The sequence below is a fragment of the Dermochelys coriacea genome, chromosome 21, assembly GCF_009764565.3.
Source record: "Dermochelys coriacea isolate rDerCor1 chromosome 21, rDerCor1.pri.v4, whole genome shotgun sequence".
Classification (NCBI taxonomy): domain Eukaryota; kingdom Metazoa; phylum Chordata; order Testudines; family Dermochelyidae; genus Dermochelys; species Dermochelys coriacea.
Window position 1 is genome coordinate 18,073,461 of NC_050088.1, and position 22,830 is coordinate 18,096,290.

At 42.7% G+C, this 22,830-nt stretch overlaps 1 protein-coding gene across 9 annotated transcripts in view; it reads left to right on the forward strand.

The window, feature by feature from the left end:
* The window catches only part of KDM5B (lysine demethylase 5B), a 204,053-nt gene that overhangs the window by 90,582 nt on the left and 90,641 nt on the right, over positions 1-22,830 (forward strand). For all 9 annotated transcript variants that reach the window (XM_043500701.1, XM_043500706.1, XM_038379466.2 and 6 more), the window contains one exon: positions 7,423-7,604. In XM_043500701.1, the coding sequence (XP_043356636.1) occupies positions 7,423-7,604 (182 nt within the window). The remainder of the gene's footprint in view (positions 1-7,422; positions 7,605-22,830) is intronic.

The window sequence follows — 22,830 nt, forward strand, 5'->3', positions numbered from 1 at the left end:
AACGGTTGCTTACCTGTATCTGCATTGCTGGTACATGGACGCTCCCCTTTCTTCTTCTGGAGGTCACATGCTGCCAAATTTCTTCACCGTCCTTCTGTCCCCGCTGTTCAGCCTGCTCTGAATCTTCAGAACGTTGTGTCCGTAGAAGCATATCCTGACATCTGTCAAGGAAATCTTCAGTTTCTCTTCTGCAACGCAGGGTCGATACTTGTTTCTCCAGACCTTGAAACTTCTCTTCCAGTATGGAGACCAGCTTGCACTTTGTACAGACAAAGTTGCTTCTGTCCTGTGGAGGAAAGACAAACAAACAGAACTGCCGCTTAGCCAGTCGGAAAACAGGCTAAAACTTTTTCTCTTAGAGAAATCAGTTAAGCCTGCTTCAGACCCTCAAGGGAATCAGGATCCTCCCAGTCCGGGACAACTGTCAGCACAAATGATTTCTGCTGTGGCCTCAACCTCTGCTCAGGCAGATGGGAGTAAACACTTTTTCTGAAAGGAGCTTAGGGATCAGTCCACAACTAAAACTACTCCAAAAAAAAAAAAAAAAAAAAGGGAGATGTCCCCCACTGTCTTGCTCTTGAAAGAGATCTGCTTCTAAAATGACCCCGAGTCTCTGTTGGGTCTCATAAAGAGAGAACCCTGAAGTTCGTTGGGACCAACGGTGTTCGATTCACCGGCACTGTGCATTTGGGTTGCTTCAGTAGCAGCTGTGCTGTCCTCTGTTCTGCCTTCTTAAGCTCCAGTATTAGAGGAAGAAGTCCTGTTGTCAGAGGCAATTGCTACACTCATTCGCTGCTCCATTTTATCATCCTTAGCAGAGTCTAGGAAGAAGCAGTGCCCTCCTAGAAGAACACTTTCTTCTACCTCCCCTATAGCTAATACTAAAACATTCTCATTGTCCAAGCAGTTGACTTAATGCTTACATCAAGAGCTGTCAATCAATCTTTCTCTACCACTTTTGGGACCCATTTGCATTACTTACAGGAAGCCTGGAAGGATATCACCAGCAACCGATGGTGCTGGAAATAATTAAAAAAGACTCTTTTATCCAGTTTAAGAATGTCCCCACCCCACAACCTCCTTTCCTGTCCCTCTTCAGGACCCCTCTCACAAGAATCTACTTCAGCAACAGGTTCAGTTGGGTTCCCCTTGGGAAGGGAGGAGGGATTCTATTACTGATAATTTCTAATTCCTACAAAATCAGGAGGCTGGCGTCCAATATTATACCTGAGGAATACACTTTTTTTTTTTTTTTTTTGGTACATCAGTTCAGATTTTGCATTGTAACCCTCTCTTCCACACTTCTGTCCTAGATCCTCTTGACTGGGTCACAGCTCCCAATCTATAAGATGCTTATTTCCATATTTCCATTCATCTGGCACATCAGTAAAATGTGTATTTTTGTAGTGGGCAATGTGCATTACCAGTACAGGGTGCAGCCTGTTGGCTTATCAGACCCAATGACTTTTACAAAATACCTGGCCGTAGTTGCAGTGCATTTAAGGTGTAGGAACAGTTTAGTTTAGCCATATCTCAATTATTGCTTGGTGCAGGATTATTCTTCCCACCTCTCCCCCCAGAAATAAGTATTGGACATTGATCATACTCTTGATCACCAGCCTGGGACTCAGAATAAACAAGGACAAGTCTTGGGCAACTCCAACTCAAAGAATAGAATTTTTTGGGGCCCTCATAAATTCCACAGCAGTAAAGACATTTCTGCCTCAATCCAGGTTAAACAACATGTGAGAACTGATCAGTCAGCAGTGAGAACACGTCTTTGCCTGTTGGGCCATGTTGCTTCATGCAGTCTGGTAACTCTATTTGTGAGACTGCATCTGCGTTATCTTAGCAACCCCTTGTGGGTTCACAATATGGACATGTTGCTGTAGATCCCACAGCAAGTTTTGGATTCTCTCAATTGGTGCAAGGATCCACCACAAGTTTGTAAAGTTCCTTTCTCCCCATAACTCCCTGAAAAGTTGATTTTCACGTATGCATCAATGTTGAAATGGGAGCCCATCTCAGAGAAGGCCAAACAGTATAATAAAAAAACCCCAGCTTCATATCAGAGTTCTAGAGCTTATAGACTTGAAGGGAGCATCGTGACCATTTAGTCTGACCTCTTGCACAACACAGGCCACAGAACCTCACCCACCCTCTCCTGTAATAGAGTAAAGTTGGTCCTTGCAAAGGGAATTAAAACCAATAGTAAAAGGTTCTAGAACTATATAAATAAGAAGAAAACAAAGAAAGAAGAAGTGGGACCGCTAAACACTGAGGATGGAGTGGAGGTTAAGGATAATCTAGGCATGACCCAATATCTAAACAAATACTTTGCCTCAGTCTTTAATAAGGCTAATGAGGATCTTAGGGATAATGGTAGCATGACAAATGGGAATGAGGATATGGAGGTAGATATTACCATATCTGAGGTAGAAGTGAAACTGAAACAGCTTAATGGGACTAAATCGGGGGGCCCAGATAATCTTCATCCACAAATATTAAAGGAATTGGCACCTGAAATTGCAAGCCCATTAGCAAGAATTTTTAATGACTCTGTAAACTCAGGGGTTGTACCGTATGATTGGAGAATAGCTAACATAGTTCCTATTTTTAAGAAAGGGGAAAAAAAGTGATCCGGGTAACTACAAGCCTGTTAGTTTGACATCTGTAGTATGCAAGGTCTTGGAAAAAATTTTGAAGGAAAAATGGTTAAGGACATTGAAGTCAATGGTAAATGGGACAAAATACAACATGATTTTACAAAAGGTAGATTGTGCCAAACCAACCTGATCTCCTTCTTTGAGAAAGTAACAGATTTTTTAGAGAAAGGAAATGCAGTGGATCTAATTTACCGAGATTTCAGTAAGGCGTTTGATACCGTGCCACATGGGGAATTATTAGTTAAATTGGAGAAGATGGGGATCAATATGAACATCAAAAGGTGGATAAGGAATTGGTTAAAGGGGAGACTGCAACGGGTCCTACTGAAAGGCGAACTGTCAGGTTGGAGGGAGGTTACTAATGGAGTTCCTCAGGGATCGGTTTTGGGACCAATCTTATTTAACCTTTTTATTACTGACCTCGGCACAAAAAATGGGAGTGTGCTAATAAAGTTTGCGGGTGATACAAAGCTGGGAGGTATTGCCAATACAGAGAAGGACCAGGATATCATACAGGAAGATCTGGATGACCTTGTAAACTGGAGTAATAGTAATAGGATGAAATTTAATAGTGAGAAGTGTAAGGTCATGCATTTAGGGATTAATAACAAGAATTTTAATGATAAGCTGGGGACGCATCAAGTAGAAGTAACGGAGGAGGAGAAGGACCTTGGAGAATTGGTTGATCACAGGATGACTATGAGCAGCCAATATGATATGGCCGTGAAAAAGCTAATGCGGTCTTGCGATGCATTAGGCGAGGTATTTCCAGTAGCGATAAGGAGGTTTTAGTACCGTTATACAAGGCACTGGTGAGACCTCACCTGGAATACTGTGTGCAGTACTTGTCTCCCATATTCAAGAAGGATGAATTCAAACTTGAACAGGTAGAGAGAAGGGCTACTAGGATGATCCGAGGAATGCAAAACCTGTCTTATGAAAGGAGACTCAAGGAGCCTAGCTTGTTTAGCCTAACCAAAAGAAGGTTGAGGGGAGATATGATTGCTCTCTATAAATATATCAGAGGGTTAAATTTTGGAGAGGGAAAGAAATTATTTAAGCTCAGTACCAATGTGGACACAAGAACAAATGGATATAAACTGGTCATTGGGAAGTTTAGACTTGAAATTAGACGAAGGTTTCTAACCATCAGAGGAATGAAGTTTTGGAATAGCCTTCCAAGGGAAGCAGTGGGGGCAAAAGACCTATCTGGCTTTAAGATTAAACTTGATAAGTTTATGGAGAAGATGGTATGATGGGATAATATGATTTTGGCAATTAATTGATCTTTAAATATTCATGGTAAATAGGCCCAAGGCCTGTGATGGGATGTTAGATGGGGTGGGATCTGAGTTACTACAGAGAATTCTTTCCTGGGTATCTGGCTGGTGAATGTTGCCCACATGCTCAGGGTTCAGCTGATCGTCATATTTGGGATCGGGAAGAAATTTTCCTGCAGAGCAGATTGGAAGGAGCCCTCGAGGTTTTTCACCTTCCTCTGTAGCATGGGGCATGGGTCACTTGCTGGAGGATTCTCTGCTCCTTAAAGTCTTTAAACCATGATTTGAGCACTTCAATTGCTCAGACATAGGTGAGAGGTTTATCGCAGGAGTGGGTGGGTGAGATTCTGTGGCTTGCATTGTGCAGGAGGTCAGACTAGATAATCATAATGGTCCCTTCTGACCTTAATATCTATGAATCTGTGAAAATATTTTGAAAGAGAGAGCTGTTAAGGACATAGAGGTAAACAGTAATTGGGATAAAATACAACCTGGTTTTACAAAAGATAGATTGTGCAAGACCAGACTTATCTGTCTTTGAGAAGATAACCAGTTTTCTATACAAAGAAAATGCAGTAGTTCTAATTTACCTGGATTTCAGTAAAGCATTTGATACAGTTCCACATGGGATATTATTAGTCAAATGGGAATTTAATATGAGAATGGAAAGGTAGGTAAGTAACCAGTTAAAGGGGTGACTGCAACAGGTCATGCCGAAAGGTGGACTGTCAGAGTGGAGGGAGATTACAAATGGAGTTCCTAAAGGATCAGTCCTGGGACCAATCTTGCTTAACATTTCATTCATGACCTTGGCACAAAAAGTGGGAGTGTGGTAATAAAATTTGCAGATGACACAAAGTTGGGAAATATTGCCATTACAGAAGGGAACTGGAATATCACACAAGATTTTGATGACCTTGAAAACTGGAGTTATAGAAATGGGATGAAACTAATATTGCAAAGTCATGCACTTGGGGATTAACAAGAATTTTTACTATAAGGTGGGGGCATATGAGTTGGAAGAGACAGAGGAGAAATATTTGGGTGAATCATAGGATGACTAGGAGCCGCCAATGTGATGCGGCCATGAAAAAGGTTAATGCAAAACTAAGATGCATCAGCTGAGGTATTTCCAGCAGATGTAGGGAATTGTCATTACCATTATACAAGGCACTTGTGAAACCTCATTTGGAATACTGTGTACAGTTCTGGTCTCCCATGTTTAAGAAAGATGAATTCAAACTGGAACAGGTACAGAGAAGGGCTCCTAGGATGATCAAAGGAATGGAGAACTTACTTTATGAGAAGAGACTTAGGGGCTTGGCTCGTTTAGCCTAACAAAACAAAGGATGAGGGGAATTATGATTGTTCTCTATAAATGCATATGAGGGATAACACCAGGGTGGGAGGGAGAGGAGTTATATAAGTTAAGGGTCAATGTTGGCAGAAGGACAAATGGATATAAACTGACCATTATTAAGTTAAGGTTTGAAATTGGACAAGGGTTTCTAACCATCGGAGGAGTGAAGTTCTGGAATAGCCTTCCAAGGGGAGAAGTGGGTCAAAAAACCATTAACTTGTTTCAAGACTGAACCTGATAAATTTATGGAGGTAATAGTATGATTGAGATTGCCTACAATGGCACGTGGCCAAGACATGACTGCTATTGGGAAATATTTCCAGTGGTTGCAGATGGAAACTATATGAAGAAGGTTCTGAGTTACTACAGAGAATTATTTCCCAGCTGTCTGTGTAGTGGGTCATGCCTATATGTTCATATATATAACTGATTGGCATATTTGAGGTTGGGAAGGAATTTTCCCCCAGGTCAGATTGGCAGAGACTTTGGGTTTTTTTTTTTTTGCTTTCCTCTGCAATGTGGGGCATGGGTCAGTTGCTGGTTTGCACTAGAGTGAATGGTGGATTCTCTGTAACTTGAGGTCTTTAAATCAAGATTTGAGGACTTCAGTAGATGAGTCAGAGATTTAGTTTATTATAGGAGTGGGTGATTGAGGTACTATGGCCGCAATATGCAGGTCAGACTAGATGATCATGATGGTCCCTTCTGTCTTTGAAGTCTGAGTGTGTAAACACAGTGCAATCTTTCTTCAATTGAAATGATAATTCCTAATATTCTTGAAACTTCAGGTCTTTCAGTTAATTCTCTGCATGTCAATTTGAATGCTGCTTTGGCTCATTGTTGTCCAGTTTAGGATTATACAGTCTTTTTTTCTCATCCTTTGGTGAATTTTTTTTAAGGACTTGTTAGAATTTCCCCCCTTAGGCAGCAGCCTACTCCTTTTGGGATCTCACTGTTGTAATAACAGGTCTTTCAAACCACTGGTTTCTTGTTCCTTGTTGCATTTGTCCCTGAAAACAGCATTTTTTATGGCTATTACATTTCTCACATAATGTGATTGAGTTGCAAGCACTTATTGCAGGGTATAGTCTACGATTTTCCACAAACTCAAGATTATTCTCAGACTGCACCCTAAATTTCTTCTTAAGGTGCTGTCTGATTTTCGTTTAAATCAATTGCTATATTTACCGGTATCCTTTGTGAAACAGTCAACCAAGGGTAAAGCTGCAGTGCACACATTAGATGTCCTTATGGGTCTTGTCCTTTTAGTTGAAAGGATAAAATCATTTGGATTATCCCCAAGGCTGTTTTTTTTTTACCCCCCTGTTGCTGAAAGATCTAAGGGTTTCGGGTATTTGCAACCCAGAGAATTTCTAGATGGGTGTCAGGTTGTATAAAGTTATGATACGGTCAATTTACAGCCCCCTGGGAACATTAGAGCACATTCAACCAAGGCACAGGTAGCCTCATTTAGAGGTGTTCCTTTAATTTCTATATGTAGGGCTGCCTCCTGCGGTAATGAATGTACCTTCACAAAACATTACTCTGTTTTGGAGGCGGCATGTCCAGATGCTCGATTTTGACAAGGATGTATTAAAATCCCTGTTTAATGAGACTTGCAGTATTTCCCACCCCCTCTTTTATGGATACTGCTTGGGAGACACCAGACATGGCACACACACAGACAAGCACTCAAAGAAGAAATGGAAGTTACTTACTTGTTCAGTAACTCGATCTCTTTGGATGTGTGTCTGTATGTGTTCCATAACATACCCTCATTTCCCCACAACTACTGAGTCTAATACTTGGATTGGAAGTGGTGACGGAACTTTGGGTAGTTGGTTGCTCCACAACCTATATATCCTCAAGCACGGGAGGGGTTGATTGCATCTGCTCCCTGCAGAGCCTCAATGGACACTGCTGGCCAAAGCCTTATAATCTCCAGTGCATATGCATCAGACTTGGAACACACATAAATAACACATCTCGAAAAACTTCAGTTACTGAACAGGTAAGTTACTTCCATTTTTGTTGTTTATTTGATGTGGCTTAGACCAGTGACTCTTTTTTTTTTTTTTTTTTTTTTTTTTTTTTTTTTTTTCTGTTCCACTTTTAGGAATATCTTGATAGTGGCTGGAATTTGAACAACATGCCTGTGATGGAGCAGTCTGTACTTGCCCACATCACTGCAGATATATGTGGAATGAAATTGCCCTGGCTCTATGTAGGAATGTGCTTTTCTTCATTTTGCTGGCATATTGAGGACCACTGGAGCTATTCCATTAACTATCTGCATTGGTGAGTTTTGGAGAGGAGGGGGAAATAACCCCAAAGCCCCCACTGATTTGTAGAGACTAAGTCCAGGTTGTAAGTGCATAGATTTTTAAGGCTGAAGGAACTCTTATGGTACACTAATCTCACCTCCCGCATAATACGTGCCATAGAATTTCACCCAGCGAAATCCTGCATCAAACGCAGTAACTTGTGGTTGAGCTAGAGTCTGTGTTTTAAAGACCTCCAATCTTGATGTAAAGACATCTCTTGCTAAGGTGTTCCAAAGGTTGCTTATCCTCAATGTTAAAACTTGTACTTCATTTCCAGTTTAAATATGTCTAGCTGTAATTTACAGCTATTGGATCTTCGTATTATTTTGTCTGATAGGTTCAGTTTTGTGCTATCAGAAATCTTCTCTCCACATAAGTAGTTGTTGATTATGATCAAGTCAGCTCTTTAATCAACACAATGTTGAAGGGAGCCATTCTTCTTACCCACAAAAGAGATGACTGTCTTAAATTTCTCGCTGTGGGGCACATTTTCCACACCTTGACTGATTCTTCTAGCTCTTACCTGAACCCTTTCCAGTTTTTCAACGTCCTTTTTTAAAAATGTGGACATAACTGGAAATATAATTCCAGTCATGGTCTCACCAGTGCTGTATGCAAAGATAATACCGCAGTCCTACTCAGTATTCCTCTGTTGGTACGTCCAAGAATCGTATCTACCCCTCTTAGCCACAGTTTTGCAAAAGGAGCTCATTTTATTTTAGCTAACCACCATTTTCCCTAAGTCCTTTTCAGAGAGTCAGCACTTTCCAGAATAGTTCCCCATCCTGACATTAGTGTTTGCTTTCAGAACCCATATTAAAAAATGTAGTTCCAACTGCCTTGCTTCCTTCTGCTTTGCAGTGGAGAACATTAGAAACCACTCTGTCCTGTCTTCACCTGTAGACATTTTTTCTAGCCTTTATTTTAAATAGTTGATGTGTTTAGCTGTGTGTAATCCACTTTAGAGTAATTTGCTACGTCATGACCCAGCCTCCACTTCCAGCACCAGAAACCTGTCCTTTCTCAGCCTTACTCACAGTTCATTGGAGGTGAGGCTTCAGGGTATGAGGAAATGACTTCTAATGATCAAGGGATACCTATGGGAGGTGTTATAACTGAAACTACTTTGCTGGATAAAAATATAGCCTCCTTGGTAGCTTGTCCTCTGGACAAATTTCTGCAATTTCAGGGGCTGCTCAGTAGGATGGCCCACACCTTGCAACTGGAAACTGGAGATTAAGGCCAAAGACAGGATCACTCCCCCTCTAAGTAAAGGACTACCCAGCCAGAGACGTCTGAATAATGCCATCTACTTCACCTGCAGTATCTAAGAGGGCAGAGATCTCCTGTATTAATTTTGATAGAATATAGGGCTCGGAGAAAGGTGACTTGAAACTTCCCAATATTAAATGTATGCAGTGTTGTAACCCATGTTGGTCTCAGGATGTTAGGGAGACATGGTGAGTGAAGTCATATCTTTTATGGGACCAACTTCTGTTGGTGAGAGAGAGCTTTCGAGTTTACACAGAGATCTTCTTGGTTTTAACTCAGCCTACTTATTTTCCATAGCAAACACACCATTAAATAAAAAGAAAAGGAGTACTTGTGGCACCTTAGAGACTAACAAATTTATTTGAGCATAAGCTTTCGTGAGCTACAGCTCACTTCATCGGATGCATTTGGTGGAAAATACAGTGGGGAGATTTATATACACACACAGAGAAAAAAATTGGGGATTGTGCCTGCTTTGAGCAGGGAGTTAGACTAGATGATCTCCTGAGGTCCCTTCCAACTCAGATATTCTATGATTCTAAGAACATGAAATTTTCATGTTCTCTGTGTGTGTATATAAATCTCCCCACTGTATTTTCCACCAAATGCATCCAATGAAGTGAGCTGTAGCTCACGAAACCTTATGCTCAAATAAATTTGTTAGTCTCTAAGATGCCACAAGTACTCCTTTTCTTTTTGCGAATACAGACTAACATGGCTGCTACTCTGAAACACCATTAAATATTCTCTTAACCTTTTATTAAAAATACAGAAAAAGAAGGGGAAAAGTTAAAGTATTTGAAATATAAAGTATTAAATAAGGCTTTTATTTTAACCATAATCCCATTCCCTTTTTCTTTAGATATAGAGGGATTTTTTTATAGGAATTTGACAGTTTTTTAGGTGTTATCAACAATGTAATAACTGTCCTTTTTGGGAAACAGTGGAAAAGTTAAGAAGGGCTAAAACTATTGCTGCTGTTAAAGTCCAATCCCTTTTCCTAGAAGACAAAACAAAACAAATGCATGTAAAGAAAGAAGAGAACAGCAAAGTTAGAAAATGCAGCTTTTATCTCTGGTGTTGACTTTCACTTGCATCCTCACTGCTGGAAAAACACAGGCATAGCACACAGTTTTATCAGCCACGTCAACAGCTGGCAAACTTGTACCAGCAGTGTGCAGTTTAGGGTATCACTTTTAGCTGCCTCTTTGGTCACAGGCTCTCCGCAGTGTTGCAAAATATACAGTTTTGGCTGGCTAAGCCAAACTCTTATTAGAAGGAAAAAAGAGAGAGATAGGAAGAGAACATAAATGATGTAGGGAGAGGACAAAGTCTCACATCCCAGGCGGTGGTCAGGATTCAGCTAAAGCCAGTGGAGGTGGCAATGTCACCTGGGTCCCGTGCTCTGGCCTGGTCAGTCGGAACCAGAATAACGCATACCCGGTGGTGTAATATGGATCCCAGGGACTCAGAATATGGTGGAGGTGGCAGCTGTCAAGGTAAAGTGTGCTCTTCTGGGTATTTACACAATATTTGCCATAGTAGCAGCATAACTCGGAAAACATGGTGGACTAGATGTTTCACTTTCTAGGGCTTCAGATCAAGTGGGACAAGTTCTGTTTTATCCCCCTGTCAGAGAATCTCCTTCATAGGAGAATCTCATTTAATCCAGAAAGTCTGCCACTGTGAAATGATGTGGTCAGAAATGAAGGGGCTATCTGTGCAACGGATAGAAGATTTGTACCTGATTTCTCTTTTATCTGTGCAGTTTTGAACTACTTAGTCCAGAACTCTTTATGTATAGTGTCTACAGCATCCATAAAAGTTCACCTATATGCTTTATTAGTGCATTACCCACAAGCACCCTCCTTGTGGTTACTTAAAGGCCTGACTACTCTCTTTCCTTTGATGACATAGCTTGTCCCTCTCTAGGAATTGAGCTTTGCTACTAACAAAACTCATGGAGTTCCGTCCTCCCCCTTTTGAGCCCCGGCAGGGTTAGTCCTTGGATCACCTGTCTAACAAAATGGCCATTCTGATAGTTGTCACATCTGCCAGGAGGGGCAGTGAGTTGCAATCACTGATGGTTATAACTCCATATGACTCACTGCACAAGGACAAGATGGTCCTCTTATCAGGAACTCAGCTGGCTCCAAGTGCAGTTACCTGGCACCCAATGAGAGCGGCTGAGCCCAATTTCTTTCGCTAAGTGACTGTGCTGATTGCACACAAGCCAGCAGATCATCATTCAAGTCTTGTAGCAACAGCAGCACAGTGGCTGTTCAATGCATTCTGTGCCTCCAGCTGCACTGGACCTGCTTCCTGTACTGGTCCTTGCACCAACCCACAAGTGTTCCTCCTCCAGGCCCAGTCTCTACCTTCCTCCAAACCTCCTGGCTTTGACCACTGGCTTGTCTCCTGACCATGACTTGTTCGGCTCTGATGGCTGGTTGTGACCACTGGCTTCATGACTCCAGTTCCCTCTTCCTGTTCTACTACAGCCAGACCTGACTCTCCCACTCTGACCATTAGTTTGCAGTACCTACACCCCAGTGTGTGACAGTTTGAGCATCCTGCTAAAAGATAAGATGGGACATCATCTCACAGTATAGAGGTACCTAGTAGGAGCCCAACTCACCCTCTCTAATGTTGTTGTAGTCCTGTATGATCTATGTAACAAGATCACCATGCTACATTACCAGAATGCAGTCCTTCAGTCCCAGGTGCAAGCCCAGACTCCTGTTCCCCTAATCCTTGCATCCTCATCTCGTAAACTCCAGGTGCCACTAGCAGATAAGTTTGATGGGGACCGTGCAAAATTTTGTGGGTTCTTTAATCAGTGCCATCTTCTGTTTGTGTTATGGCCACAGATGTATGCCAGGGATCGGTCCCAAGTGGGATTAGTAATTAGTCTGCTCATCAGAGAGGCCCTGAAGTGGGTGTCCTGGCTCTTGGAGGGGTCCAGTCCTCTCTTTGAACGCTTCAAGAACTTTGTATAGACAATGGCAGGCATCTTTGATGTCTCTAATAGAGAAAATACTGCAGAAGCTGCTCCCCATGCCCTAAAGCAGGGACCCCGGTCCATTGCTAAGTATTTAGCTGAATTTCAATGTCTGGCCACAGGCACCCACTGGATTGAGTGACGACTTTAGGCAAAAAGAAAAGGAGGACTTGTGACACCTTAGAGACTAACACATTTATTTGAGCATAAGCTTTCGTGAGCTACAGCTCACTTCATCGGATGCATTCAGTGGAAAATATCCGATGAAGTGAGCTGTAGCTCACGAAAGCTTATGCTCAAATAAATTTGTTAGTCTTTCAGGTGCCACAAGTCCTCCCTTTCTTTTTGCGAATACAGACTAACACGGCTGCTACTCTGAAACCTGACTTTAGGCAGGGGCTCAGTGACTATCAAAGATGAACTAGCAATGGGGAACTTCCATTTAATTCGGGAGAACCAAGAGCTCCATGACCACCATGTGCATACTGTTCTTGATCAGCCTTGCCAAAATCTACTTTACACAAAACCTGAGAAATACAAATTTGACAAGGATACTAGGGTGTTTCTGGGCCTTGTCATTTCCCTAGTGGCAGTTGTCAGGGACCCTCGGAAGATGACTGCTATCGCCAAGTGGAAGGTGCCCTCCGATATAACGGGTGTGATACAGCATGGCCAGAGGCCAGCAGGAGGGTGATAGAGGGGAGATATGTAAGCCCCAGGATGATGAGAGCCTTATTCCCTGTAGAGGGAAGAGAGGTTGCTATAGATTAATTAGAGCACCTGAAGCCAATTAGAGCACCTGAAACCACTCACCTGATTAAAAAAAAAAACCCTGTTTCAATCAGACAGTTGGAGGAGTTGAAGCAGAGTGGTTTGGCATTGGAGCAGAGAGCAGTTTGAAGGACAGCAGTTTGGAGGGAAGCAGAGGAGAGTTTGGAGAAGTGCTGTGGCGGGCCAGAAGACCAAGACCCTAGGTAAAGGGAAACCCGACTTGTGCAGAGCAGAGGGACTCCACAGACACAAGAGGTTGGGAGAAACCTGGCCCAAGCAGAGAGAGGGCAGAAAGCCCCACAAGCTGAAGGGCCAGAGAGGGAAGTAGCCCAGGGGAAGTAATTGCTAGTTCAAGTGGTTTGCTGCTATCCCTAGGGCCCCTGGGCTGGGACCCAGAGTAGAGGGCGGGCCCAGGTCCCTCCCTCTCCACTTCCCTTCTCTTGGATACTAGTGAGACAGTTAATACCCCAGATCAGGGGCAAGAAACGGCTGCAAGGTAATCCGTTTGTGGTCCCAATCTGCAGGTCTGTAAGAATCACCAGTGCCTCCCCAGACTCAAGGTTTTGCCTGCAACAAGACCACATCTCTTGTGGGTATCGCCTCTGCATTCCTCAGGGCAACTCCTGGCTTCAGGTGCTAAGACTGTGTCATGACTTACCCATGGTGAGTCATTTATGTCGGTGTAAAACCTGGAACGTGCTTGCTAGGTACAGCTGATGGTCAACCCTACAAACAGATGTTAAGACAATATGTTCAGTCATGTGAACTCTGCACCTGCACGAAGAAACCACAAGCAAAGCCATTGGATGAGCTGCCGTAGCCTTGCTGTAGGGAATAAAATTTGTGTCTCGACCCAGAACTTGAAAACTGACCACCATTGCCTGGGTTCGTTTCAGATCATTGAACAAATAAACATAGTTGCCTTCAGCTCCCAGAATCTCTCAAGATTCACTGCATCTTTTGTGTTTCCCTCAAGATGTTCATCAACAATCTCTTCCCTGACTGAGTAGACCCAACCCCAGTAATAGTCCAGGAAGAGGAAGAATGCAAACTGATTCCAGATTGGTCAGTTAAAGCTCCATTGTCTTATAGACTGGAAGGAGTGTACAGGCCAGAGGAGTAATCTTGGGAGCCAAAAGATAAAGTTCACACTCCTGACTGCCTTCAGAAATTTCACCAATGATACCCTGAGAAGCCAGGGATGAGGACCCCATGCGGGTGTACTGTCAGAAACTCAGTTGGCTGCAGGCACAGCCACCTGGCAACCCAATGAGCTTGGTTGGGCACAATAAGCTCTCATAGAGTGACTGTGCTTCCTGATTGGACGTCCAGCAGATCATCATTTAAGCCACGTAGCAACAGCAGCACAGAGGATGATCAATGCATTCCTTGCCCACAGCTGGTCCAGACCATTTTCCTGTACTGAACCTTTCTCCAAACCCGTGCCTCTTTCTGGTCAAGCCCCAGACTCTTCTCCTAACCCCTGGCTCTGACCAACTTCCTTGTCTTCTGACCACAACTTTGGTTCTGCTCTAACCACTGGCTTGTCTCCTGACCATGACTCCAGTTTTGCTCTGACTCCTGGCACCAGCCATTTGCTTGTTTCCCAACCACAACTCAAGTTCCACCTTCTGGCTCTGATCAGACCAGTATGTCTGACTCGTGTTCTGACTACTAGGTCACACCACCTGCACCACAGTGTTACACACCTCCATCCCACCCCAAGTCTGTTTCCATAGTGGTCATAAACTTTCACAGGTTTTCACATAAGCCAATTTATATCCCTTAAAGTGTGGTATGGGTAAAGAGACTGTGGAAATGGCACTTTCTTAAACAGCATATCTGCTCTCTGTGAGTGTTCAGAAACTTGTTTGTTGTGATTAGTGACATTTTATCTTTTATTCTTCCGAGCACTTTGGCTGTGGGAAAGGGAATTTAATTCCATTCTTCCTCATACATCAACAGGATTAACCAAGTTCCTGTTGCAAAAATTATTACCATTTTTTTTACATCCTTTTTAAAATGTGGACAACTAGAGCGGTATGCAATATTCCAGTATAGGTGACACCAATGCAATATAGAGACATACCTACTCAAACAACGAGGTGTCCGGTGGCACCTTAAAGACTAAGTATTTAAAAATTTACCCACGAAAGCTTATGCCTAAATAAATCTGTTAGTCTTTAAGGTGCCACCAAGCTTCTCATTGTTTTTTGTGGCTACAGACTAACATGGCTACCCCCGATACTTGATACGTACTCAGTACTCTCCTGTTGATAGTCAGGGAGAGCATTAGCCCTTTTTGCTACACTGTCACACTGGAAACTCATCTCAGGTTGCTTGTCCACAATATGACTCCCTAAATACTTTCCAGCATAGTCCCTCAGACTGCAGGCATTGCTTATTTTCCTTGTTCCTAAGAAGATAAGAAGAACATAAGAATGGACATATGGGATCAGACCAATGATCCATCTAGCCCAATATCCTGTCTTCTGACAGTGTATGGTGCCAGATGCTTCAGAGGGAGTGAACAGAACAGGGCACTTTGAGTGATCCACCCTGTTGCCCTTTCCCAGCTTCCAACAATCAGGTTTATGGACACCCTGAGCATTAGGTTGCATCCCTGACGATCTTGGCTAATAGGCATTAATGGACCTATGCTCTGTGAACTTACCTAATTCTTTTTTGAACCCCGTTACAGTTTTGAGCTTTGCAACATCCCCGGCAACAAGTTCCACGGATTGACTGTGCAATGTGAGAAGAAGAACTTCCTTTTGTTTATTTTGTTTAACTGCCTGTTGTATTTCTGCAGTATCATCCCTGTTCTTACCAGATTCTGTGAGCAGGTCCTGCCTCATACCAGGCCTCTGATACAAGGGCTTATGTTCCAGGCTCTCTTCCTACTACACCTGTTTATTTCATTGGGTGGGCCCTGGTTCATGCGTTATGTAAAGGGATAAATGTTTTCTCCACACCATTCATGATTTTATAGGCCTTTATCATACCCTCCTCAGTAATCACTTTGCTTCGTAAAACCCAATCTTTTACATGGCTCCTCGTATGGAAGCTGTTCCATCCCCTTCATCACTTTTGTTGCTTTTCTCTGTACTTTTTCCAATTCTAATGTATCTTTTATGAGATGAGACAACCAGAATTGCTTGCAGTATACAAGGTGTGGGTGTTCCATAGATTTATATAGTGGCATTATGATATTTTCTGTCATCTTATCTTATTTCTTGTCACCCTTTCCTAATGGTTCCTAAAATTCTGTTAGCCTATTAGACTGCTGCTGCACAGTGAGCAGATGTTTTCAGAGAACTGTGTATGACGACTCCAAGATCTTTCTTGAGTGGTAACAGCTAATTTAGACCCCATCATTTTATATGTATAATTGGGATTGTTTTCTAATGTGCATTATTTTGCATTTATCAACATTGAATTTAAACTGCCATTTTGTTGCCCAGACACCCAGTTTTGTGAGATCCCTTTGTAACTCTTCACAGTCTGCTTTGGAACTAACCGTCTTGAGTAATTTTGTATCAGACACATAATTTTACATTTGGCTATATTAAAACACATTTTGTTTGAAAGGACCTATGTGATCCAGGTTGCTATGTATAACTGCCCTGACCATCTCCTCATTTACCGTTCCACCTGTATGTGTTACCTGCAGATTTTATTGGCAGATTTTATTGGTTTTATATTTACCTCCAGATCATTTATGAAAATGTTGACTGACATTGAGCCTATAACCTCTCTAGAAACACCCCCATTTGATGCCACTACCTTTTGAGATCTGTCAGTTACTGATATTGCATAGTGTTAATTTTTTAATCAGCACGTCATGTGGAACTAAGTCTTACACAAGTCTGACATCAATGTATATATCTTTATTGACCAAACTTGTAATCTGAACAAACCTGATTTAATTCTTTCATTAACACCTGTGTTCCATAAAACCATGTTAACTGACATTAATTATATTCCTATCCTTTAGTACTTCATCAATTGAATCTCATATGAGCATCTTATCAATTTTTTGAATTTTGAATATTGACATGAGCAGTCATCCAATTATCTTGAATTTCCCCTATTGTCCAAGATTTATTAAAAATTAACAACTGTGGCTGGAGATCTCATCAGCCATCTCTTTTAGGACTTTTGGTAGCAAGTCATTTGGGCCTGCTGACTTTAAAAATGTTTATCTCTAGTAGATGGCATCAAACATCCTCCTTCATTACTAATGGATTGGAAGGTAATTCATCATTCTCATCTGATACGAGTATATCATCCCGCTTCTTTCCAAGTACAGAGCATGAATACTTTTTGAACGCTTGTATCTGTTACATAAGAACAGCCATACTGAGTCAGACCAAAGGTCCATCTAGCCCCAATATCCTGTGTTCTGACTGGCCAGTGCCAGGTGCCCCACAGGGAATGAACAGAACAGGTAATCATCAAATGAAGCATTTCCTGTTGCCTATTCCCAGCTTGTGGCAAACACCCCAGTTAAAAGCCATTGACCATCCCTGCCCATCCTGATTAATAGCCATTGATGGACCTATCCTCCATGAATTTATCGAGTTCTTTTTTGAATCGTGTCATAATCTTGACTGTCACAACCAATGTTCTCTCTAACTTTTAACAGGCCGTGTGCGCAAACAATTTCTTCTGTGCTCCTGCCGAAGTGCAAAAAAAAAGCCAGAGTGCGCGTAGTGTTTCACCATGTGCGCGGGGGTTTAAGATCTGTGTGTGCACGCACAGCTTAGAGGGAACAGTGATCCCAACATCCTCTGGCAAAGAGTTTCACAGGTTGACTGTTCTGCATCTTTAATAACAATTTTATCATGACTATCTAGTGTTGGTCCTATATTCTTGCTAGGATTTCTTTTGTTCCTAATATGTTTTAAAAAAAACTTTCTTCCAGCATTGGATTTTCCTTGATGGTTTTTAGCTTTCTTTATCAATTTTCTGTACTTCACACCTTCTAATTTTATATGCATTGCTATTTATTTCCCCCTTTTCCATTTGTTATACAGTAACTCCTCGCTTAACATTGTAGTTATGTTCCGAAAAATGCTACTTTAAGAGGAACAATGTTAAGCAAATCCAATTTCCCCATAAGAATTGATATAAATGGGGGATGGTTAGGTTCCAGGGGAAAATTTTTCACCAGACAAAAGACCCCTCTCTCTCTCTCTCTCAATTTTAAACAAACCATTTAATACTATACACAGCAAAGATGATTGTGAAGTTTGGTTGAGGTGGTGGAGTCAGAGGGTGGAAGAGAATGGGATATTTCCCAGGGAATGCCTTGCTGCTAAATGATGAACTAGCACTTGGCTGAGCCCTCAAGGGTTAACACATTGTTGTTAATATAGCCTCACACTCTACAAAGCAGCAGAAATGGAGGGAGGAGAGACAGCACACACACACCGTGTGTGTGTGAGAGAGACATGCATCGCCCCTATAAGTACACTGACCCCACTCTAAGTAAGCCTTTTAAAATAGATCAGCAAGTTGAAACAGCAGCTGCTGCCAGCAAGCTCCCTGAGTCCTAAGCCCTGTTGTGTCATCGTTTCTCTTCCCCCACCCCCCGCTGTTCTGTGGAGATGGCTTATGGATGGTGGACACCCTGACATTAGCACCCCTTGTCCCCCCCACCCCTTTGCACAACAAGCAGGAGGCTCCCAGGAGCAGTTCAGGGCAGTGGGGGAGGGACAGCTGAACTGTTGGCAATTGAATCATAGAATCATAGAATATCAGGGTTGGAAGGGACCCCAGAAGGTCATCTAGTCCAACCCCCTGCTCAAAGCAGGACCAAGTCCCAGTTAAATCATCCCAGCTAGGGCTTTGTCAAGCCTGACCTTAAAAACCTCTAAGGAAGGAGATTCTACCACCTCCCTAGGTAACGCATTCCAGTGTTTCACCACCCTCTTAGTGAAAAAGTTTTTCCTAATATCCAATCTAAACCTCCCCCATTGCAACTTGAGACCATTACTCCTCGTTCTGTCATCTGCTACCATTGAGAACAGTCTAGAGCCATCCTCTTTGAAACCCCCTTTCAGGTAGTTGAAAGCAGCTATCAAATCCCCCCTCATTCTTCTCTTCTGCAGACTAAACAATCCCAGCTCCCTCAGCCTCTCCTCATAAGTCATGTGCTCTAGACCCCTAATCATTTTCGTTGCCCTTCGTTGTACTCTTTCCAATTTATCCACATCCTTCCTGTAGTGTGGGGCCCAAAACTGGACACAGTACTCCAGATGAGGCCTCACCAGTGTCGAATAGAGGGGAACGATCACGTCCCTCGATCTGCTCGCTATGCCCCTACTTATACAACCCAAAATGCCATTGGCCTTCTTGGCAACAAGGGCACACTGCTGACTCATATCCAGCTTCTCGTCCACTGTCACCCCTAGGTCCTTTTCCGCAGAACTGCTGCCGAGCCATTCGGTCCCTAGTCTGTAGCGGTGCATTGGATTCTTCCATCCTAAGTGCAGGACCCTGCATTTATCCTTATTGAACCTCATTAGATTTCTTTTGGCCCAATCTTCCAATTTGTCTAGGTCCTTCTGTATCCTATCCCTCCCCTCCAGCGTATCTACCACTCCTCCCAGTTTAGTATCATCCGCAAATTTGCTGAGAGTGCAATCCACACCATCCTCCAGATCATTTATGAAGATATTGAACAAAACGGGCCCCAGGACCGACCCCTGGGGCACTCCACTTGACACCGGCTGCCAACTAGACATGGAGCCATTGATCACTACCCGTTGAGCCCGACAATCTAGCCAGCTTTCTACCCACCTTATAGTGCATTCATCCAGCCCATACTTCCTTAACTTGCTGACAAGAATGCTGTGGGAGACCGTGTCAAAAGCTTTGCTAAAGTCAAGAAACAATACATCCACTGCTTTCCCTTCATCCACAGAACCAGTAATCTCATCATAAAAGGCGATTAGATTAGTCAGGCATGACCTTCCCTTGGTGAATCCATGCTGACTGTTCCTGATCACTTTCCTCTCCTCTAAGTGCTTCAGGATTGATTCTTTGAGGACCTGCTCCATGATTTTTCCAGGGACTGAGGTGAGGCTGACCGGCCTGTAGTTCCCAGGATCCTCCTTCTTCCCTTTTTTAAAGATGGGCACTACATTAGTAGCCTGCTGGGCAGCTGCTGCACAGGGAACTTAGGGGAGCGGATGGGGGGCTGCCGGTCCACCCTGGTTCCAAGCCCCCACCACCCAGCTCCAACAGGCTGCTCTTCCTGCAAGCAGTGGACAAAGCAGGCAGCTGCCAAACAACGTTATAAGGGAGCATTCTGCAACTTTAAACAAGCATGTTCCCTAATTGATCAGCAACGTAACAATGAAACAACATCCGATGAAGTGAGCTGTAGCTCACGAAAGCTTATGCTCTAATAAATTTGTTAGTCTCTAAGGTGCCACAAGTACTCCTTTTCTTTTTGCGAATACAGACTAACATTAACAGGGAGGATGTTAAGTGAGGAGTTGCTATATATTGCTTCTATGGTGATTCTGCCTCAACCAGAGGTTGTCAGGCCCCAAGTGGAATTTGTTGTATTTGCAGTGAAAGAACACTAACCTGAGCAGATTTGCTCTTGAGGCATAAAAGTGGAATTCCACAGTATACTCTTACAGGCAATTTCAGAATACTTTAAATTACACATTCAGAAATCTAGCTAATTAAGGCTTAAGTCTGAAGAGAGAGCCTATAGCATTAAATGTTAAGAGTTATGGCAGTGGTGGGCAAACTCTGGCTCAGGCTGGGGGTGGGGGCTCCGGAGTGGGGCCAGAAATGAGGAGTTCGTGGTACAGGAGGGGGCTCCAGGTTGGGGTAAGGGGGATTCATAGATACTAAGGTCAGAAGGGACCATTCTGATCATCTAGTCCGACCTCCTGCACAGCGCAGGCCACAGAATCTCACCCACCCACTCCTATGAAAAACCTCACCCATGTCTGAGCTATTGAAGTCCTTAAATCATGGTTCAAAGACTTCAAGGAGCAGAGAAGCCTCCCTCAAGTCAACCATGCCCCATGCTACAGAGGAAGGCGAAAAACCTCCAGGGCCTCTCCAATCTGCCCTGGAGGAAAATTCCTTCCCGACCCCAAATATGGCAATCAGCTAAACCCTGAGCATATGGGCAAGATTCACCAGCCAGATACCCAGGAAAGAATTTTCTATAGTAACTCAGATCCCATCCATCTAATATCCCATCTCAGGGGATTTGGCCTATTTACCCTGAATATTTAAAGATCAATTACTTACCAAAATCCCATTATCCCATCATACCATCTCCTCCATAAACTTATCGAGTAGAATCTTAAAAACAGATAGATCTTTTGCCCCCACTGCTTCCCTTGGAAGGCTATTCCAAAACTTCACTCCTCTGATGGTTAAAAACCTTCGTCTGATTTCAAGTCTAAACTTCCTAGTGGCCAGTTTAGACCCATTTGTTCTTGTGTCCACATTGGTGCTGAGCTGAAATAATTCCTCTCCCTCTCCTATATTTATCCCTCTGATATATTTATAGAGAGCAATCATATCTCCCCTCAACCTTCTTTTAGTTAGGCTAAACAAGCCAAGCTCCTTAAGTCTCCTTTCATAAGACAAGTTTTCTATTCCTCGAATCATCCTAGTAGCCCTTCTCTGTACCTGCTCCAGTTTGAATTCATCCTTTTTAAACATGGGAGACCAGAACTGCACACAGTATTCTAGGTGAGGTCTCACCAGTGCATTGTATAACGGTACTAAAACCTCCTTATCCCTACTGGAAATGCCTCTCCTGATGCATCCCAAAACCGCATTAGCTTTTTTCACAGCCATATCACATTGGCAGCTCATAGTCATCCTATGATCAACCAATATTCCAAGTTCCTTCTCCTCTTCCGTTACTTCTAATTGATGCGTCCCCAACTTATAGCTAAAATTCTTGTTATTAATCCCTAAATGCATAACCTTACACTTCTCACTATTAAATTTCATCCTATTACTATTACTCCAGTTTACAAGGTAATCCAGATCCTCCTGTATAATATCCCGATCCTTCTCCGAATTGGCAATACCTCCCAGCTTTGTATCATCTGCAAACTTTATTAGCACACTCCCACTTTTTGTGCCAAGGTCAGTAATAAAAAGATTAAATAAGATTGGTCCCAAAACCGATCCCTGAGGAACTCCACTGGTAACCTCCCTCCAACCTGACAGTTCACCTTTCAGTATGACCAGCTGTAGTCTCCCTGTTAACCAATTCCTTACCCACCTTTCAATTTTCATATTGATCCCCATCTTTTCCAATTTAACTAATAATTCCCCATGTGGCACCGTATCAAATGCCTTACTGAAATCTAGGTAAATTAGATCCACTGCATTTCCTTTATCTAAAAAGTCTGTTACTTTTTCAAAAAAGGAGATTAGGTTGGTTTGGCACGATCTACCTTTTGTAAAACCATGTTGTATTTTGTCCCATTTACCATTGACTTCAATGTCCTTAACTAATTTCTCCTTCAAAATTTTTTCCAGGACCTTGCATACTACAGATGTCAAACTAACTGGCCTGTAGTTACCCGGATCACTTTTTTTTCCTTTCTTAAAAATAGGAACTATATTAGCAATTCTCCAATCATTCGGTACTATTCCTGAGTTTACAGATTCATTAAAAATTCTTGCTAATGGGCTTGCAATTTCAGGTGCCAATTCCTTTAATATTCTTGGATGAAGATTATCTGGGCCCCCCGATTTAGTCCCATTAAGCTGTTTCAGTTTCGCTTCTACCTCTGATATGGTAATATCTACCTCTATATCCTCCTTCCCATTTGTCAGGCTACCATTATCCCTAAGATCCTCTTTAGCCTTATTAAAGACTGAGGCAAAGTATTTGTTTAGATATTGGGCCATGCCTAGATTATCTTTAACCTCCACTCCATCCTCAGTGTTAAGCGGCCCCACTTCTTCTTTCTTAGTTTTCTTCTTATTTATATGGCTATAGAACCTTTTACTATTGGTTTTAATTCCCTTTGCAAGGTCCAACTCTACTCGACTTTTAGCCTGTCTCACTTGATCCCTACATGTTCTGACCTCAATTAGGTAGCTTTCCTTGCTGATCCCTCCCATCTTTCACTCCCTGTATGCTTTCTGC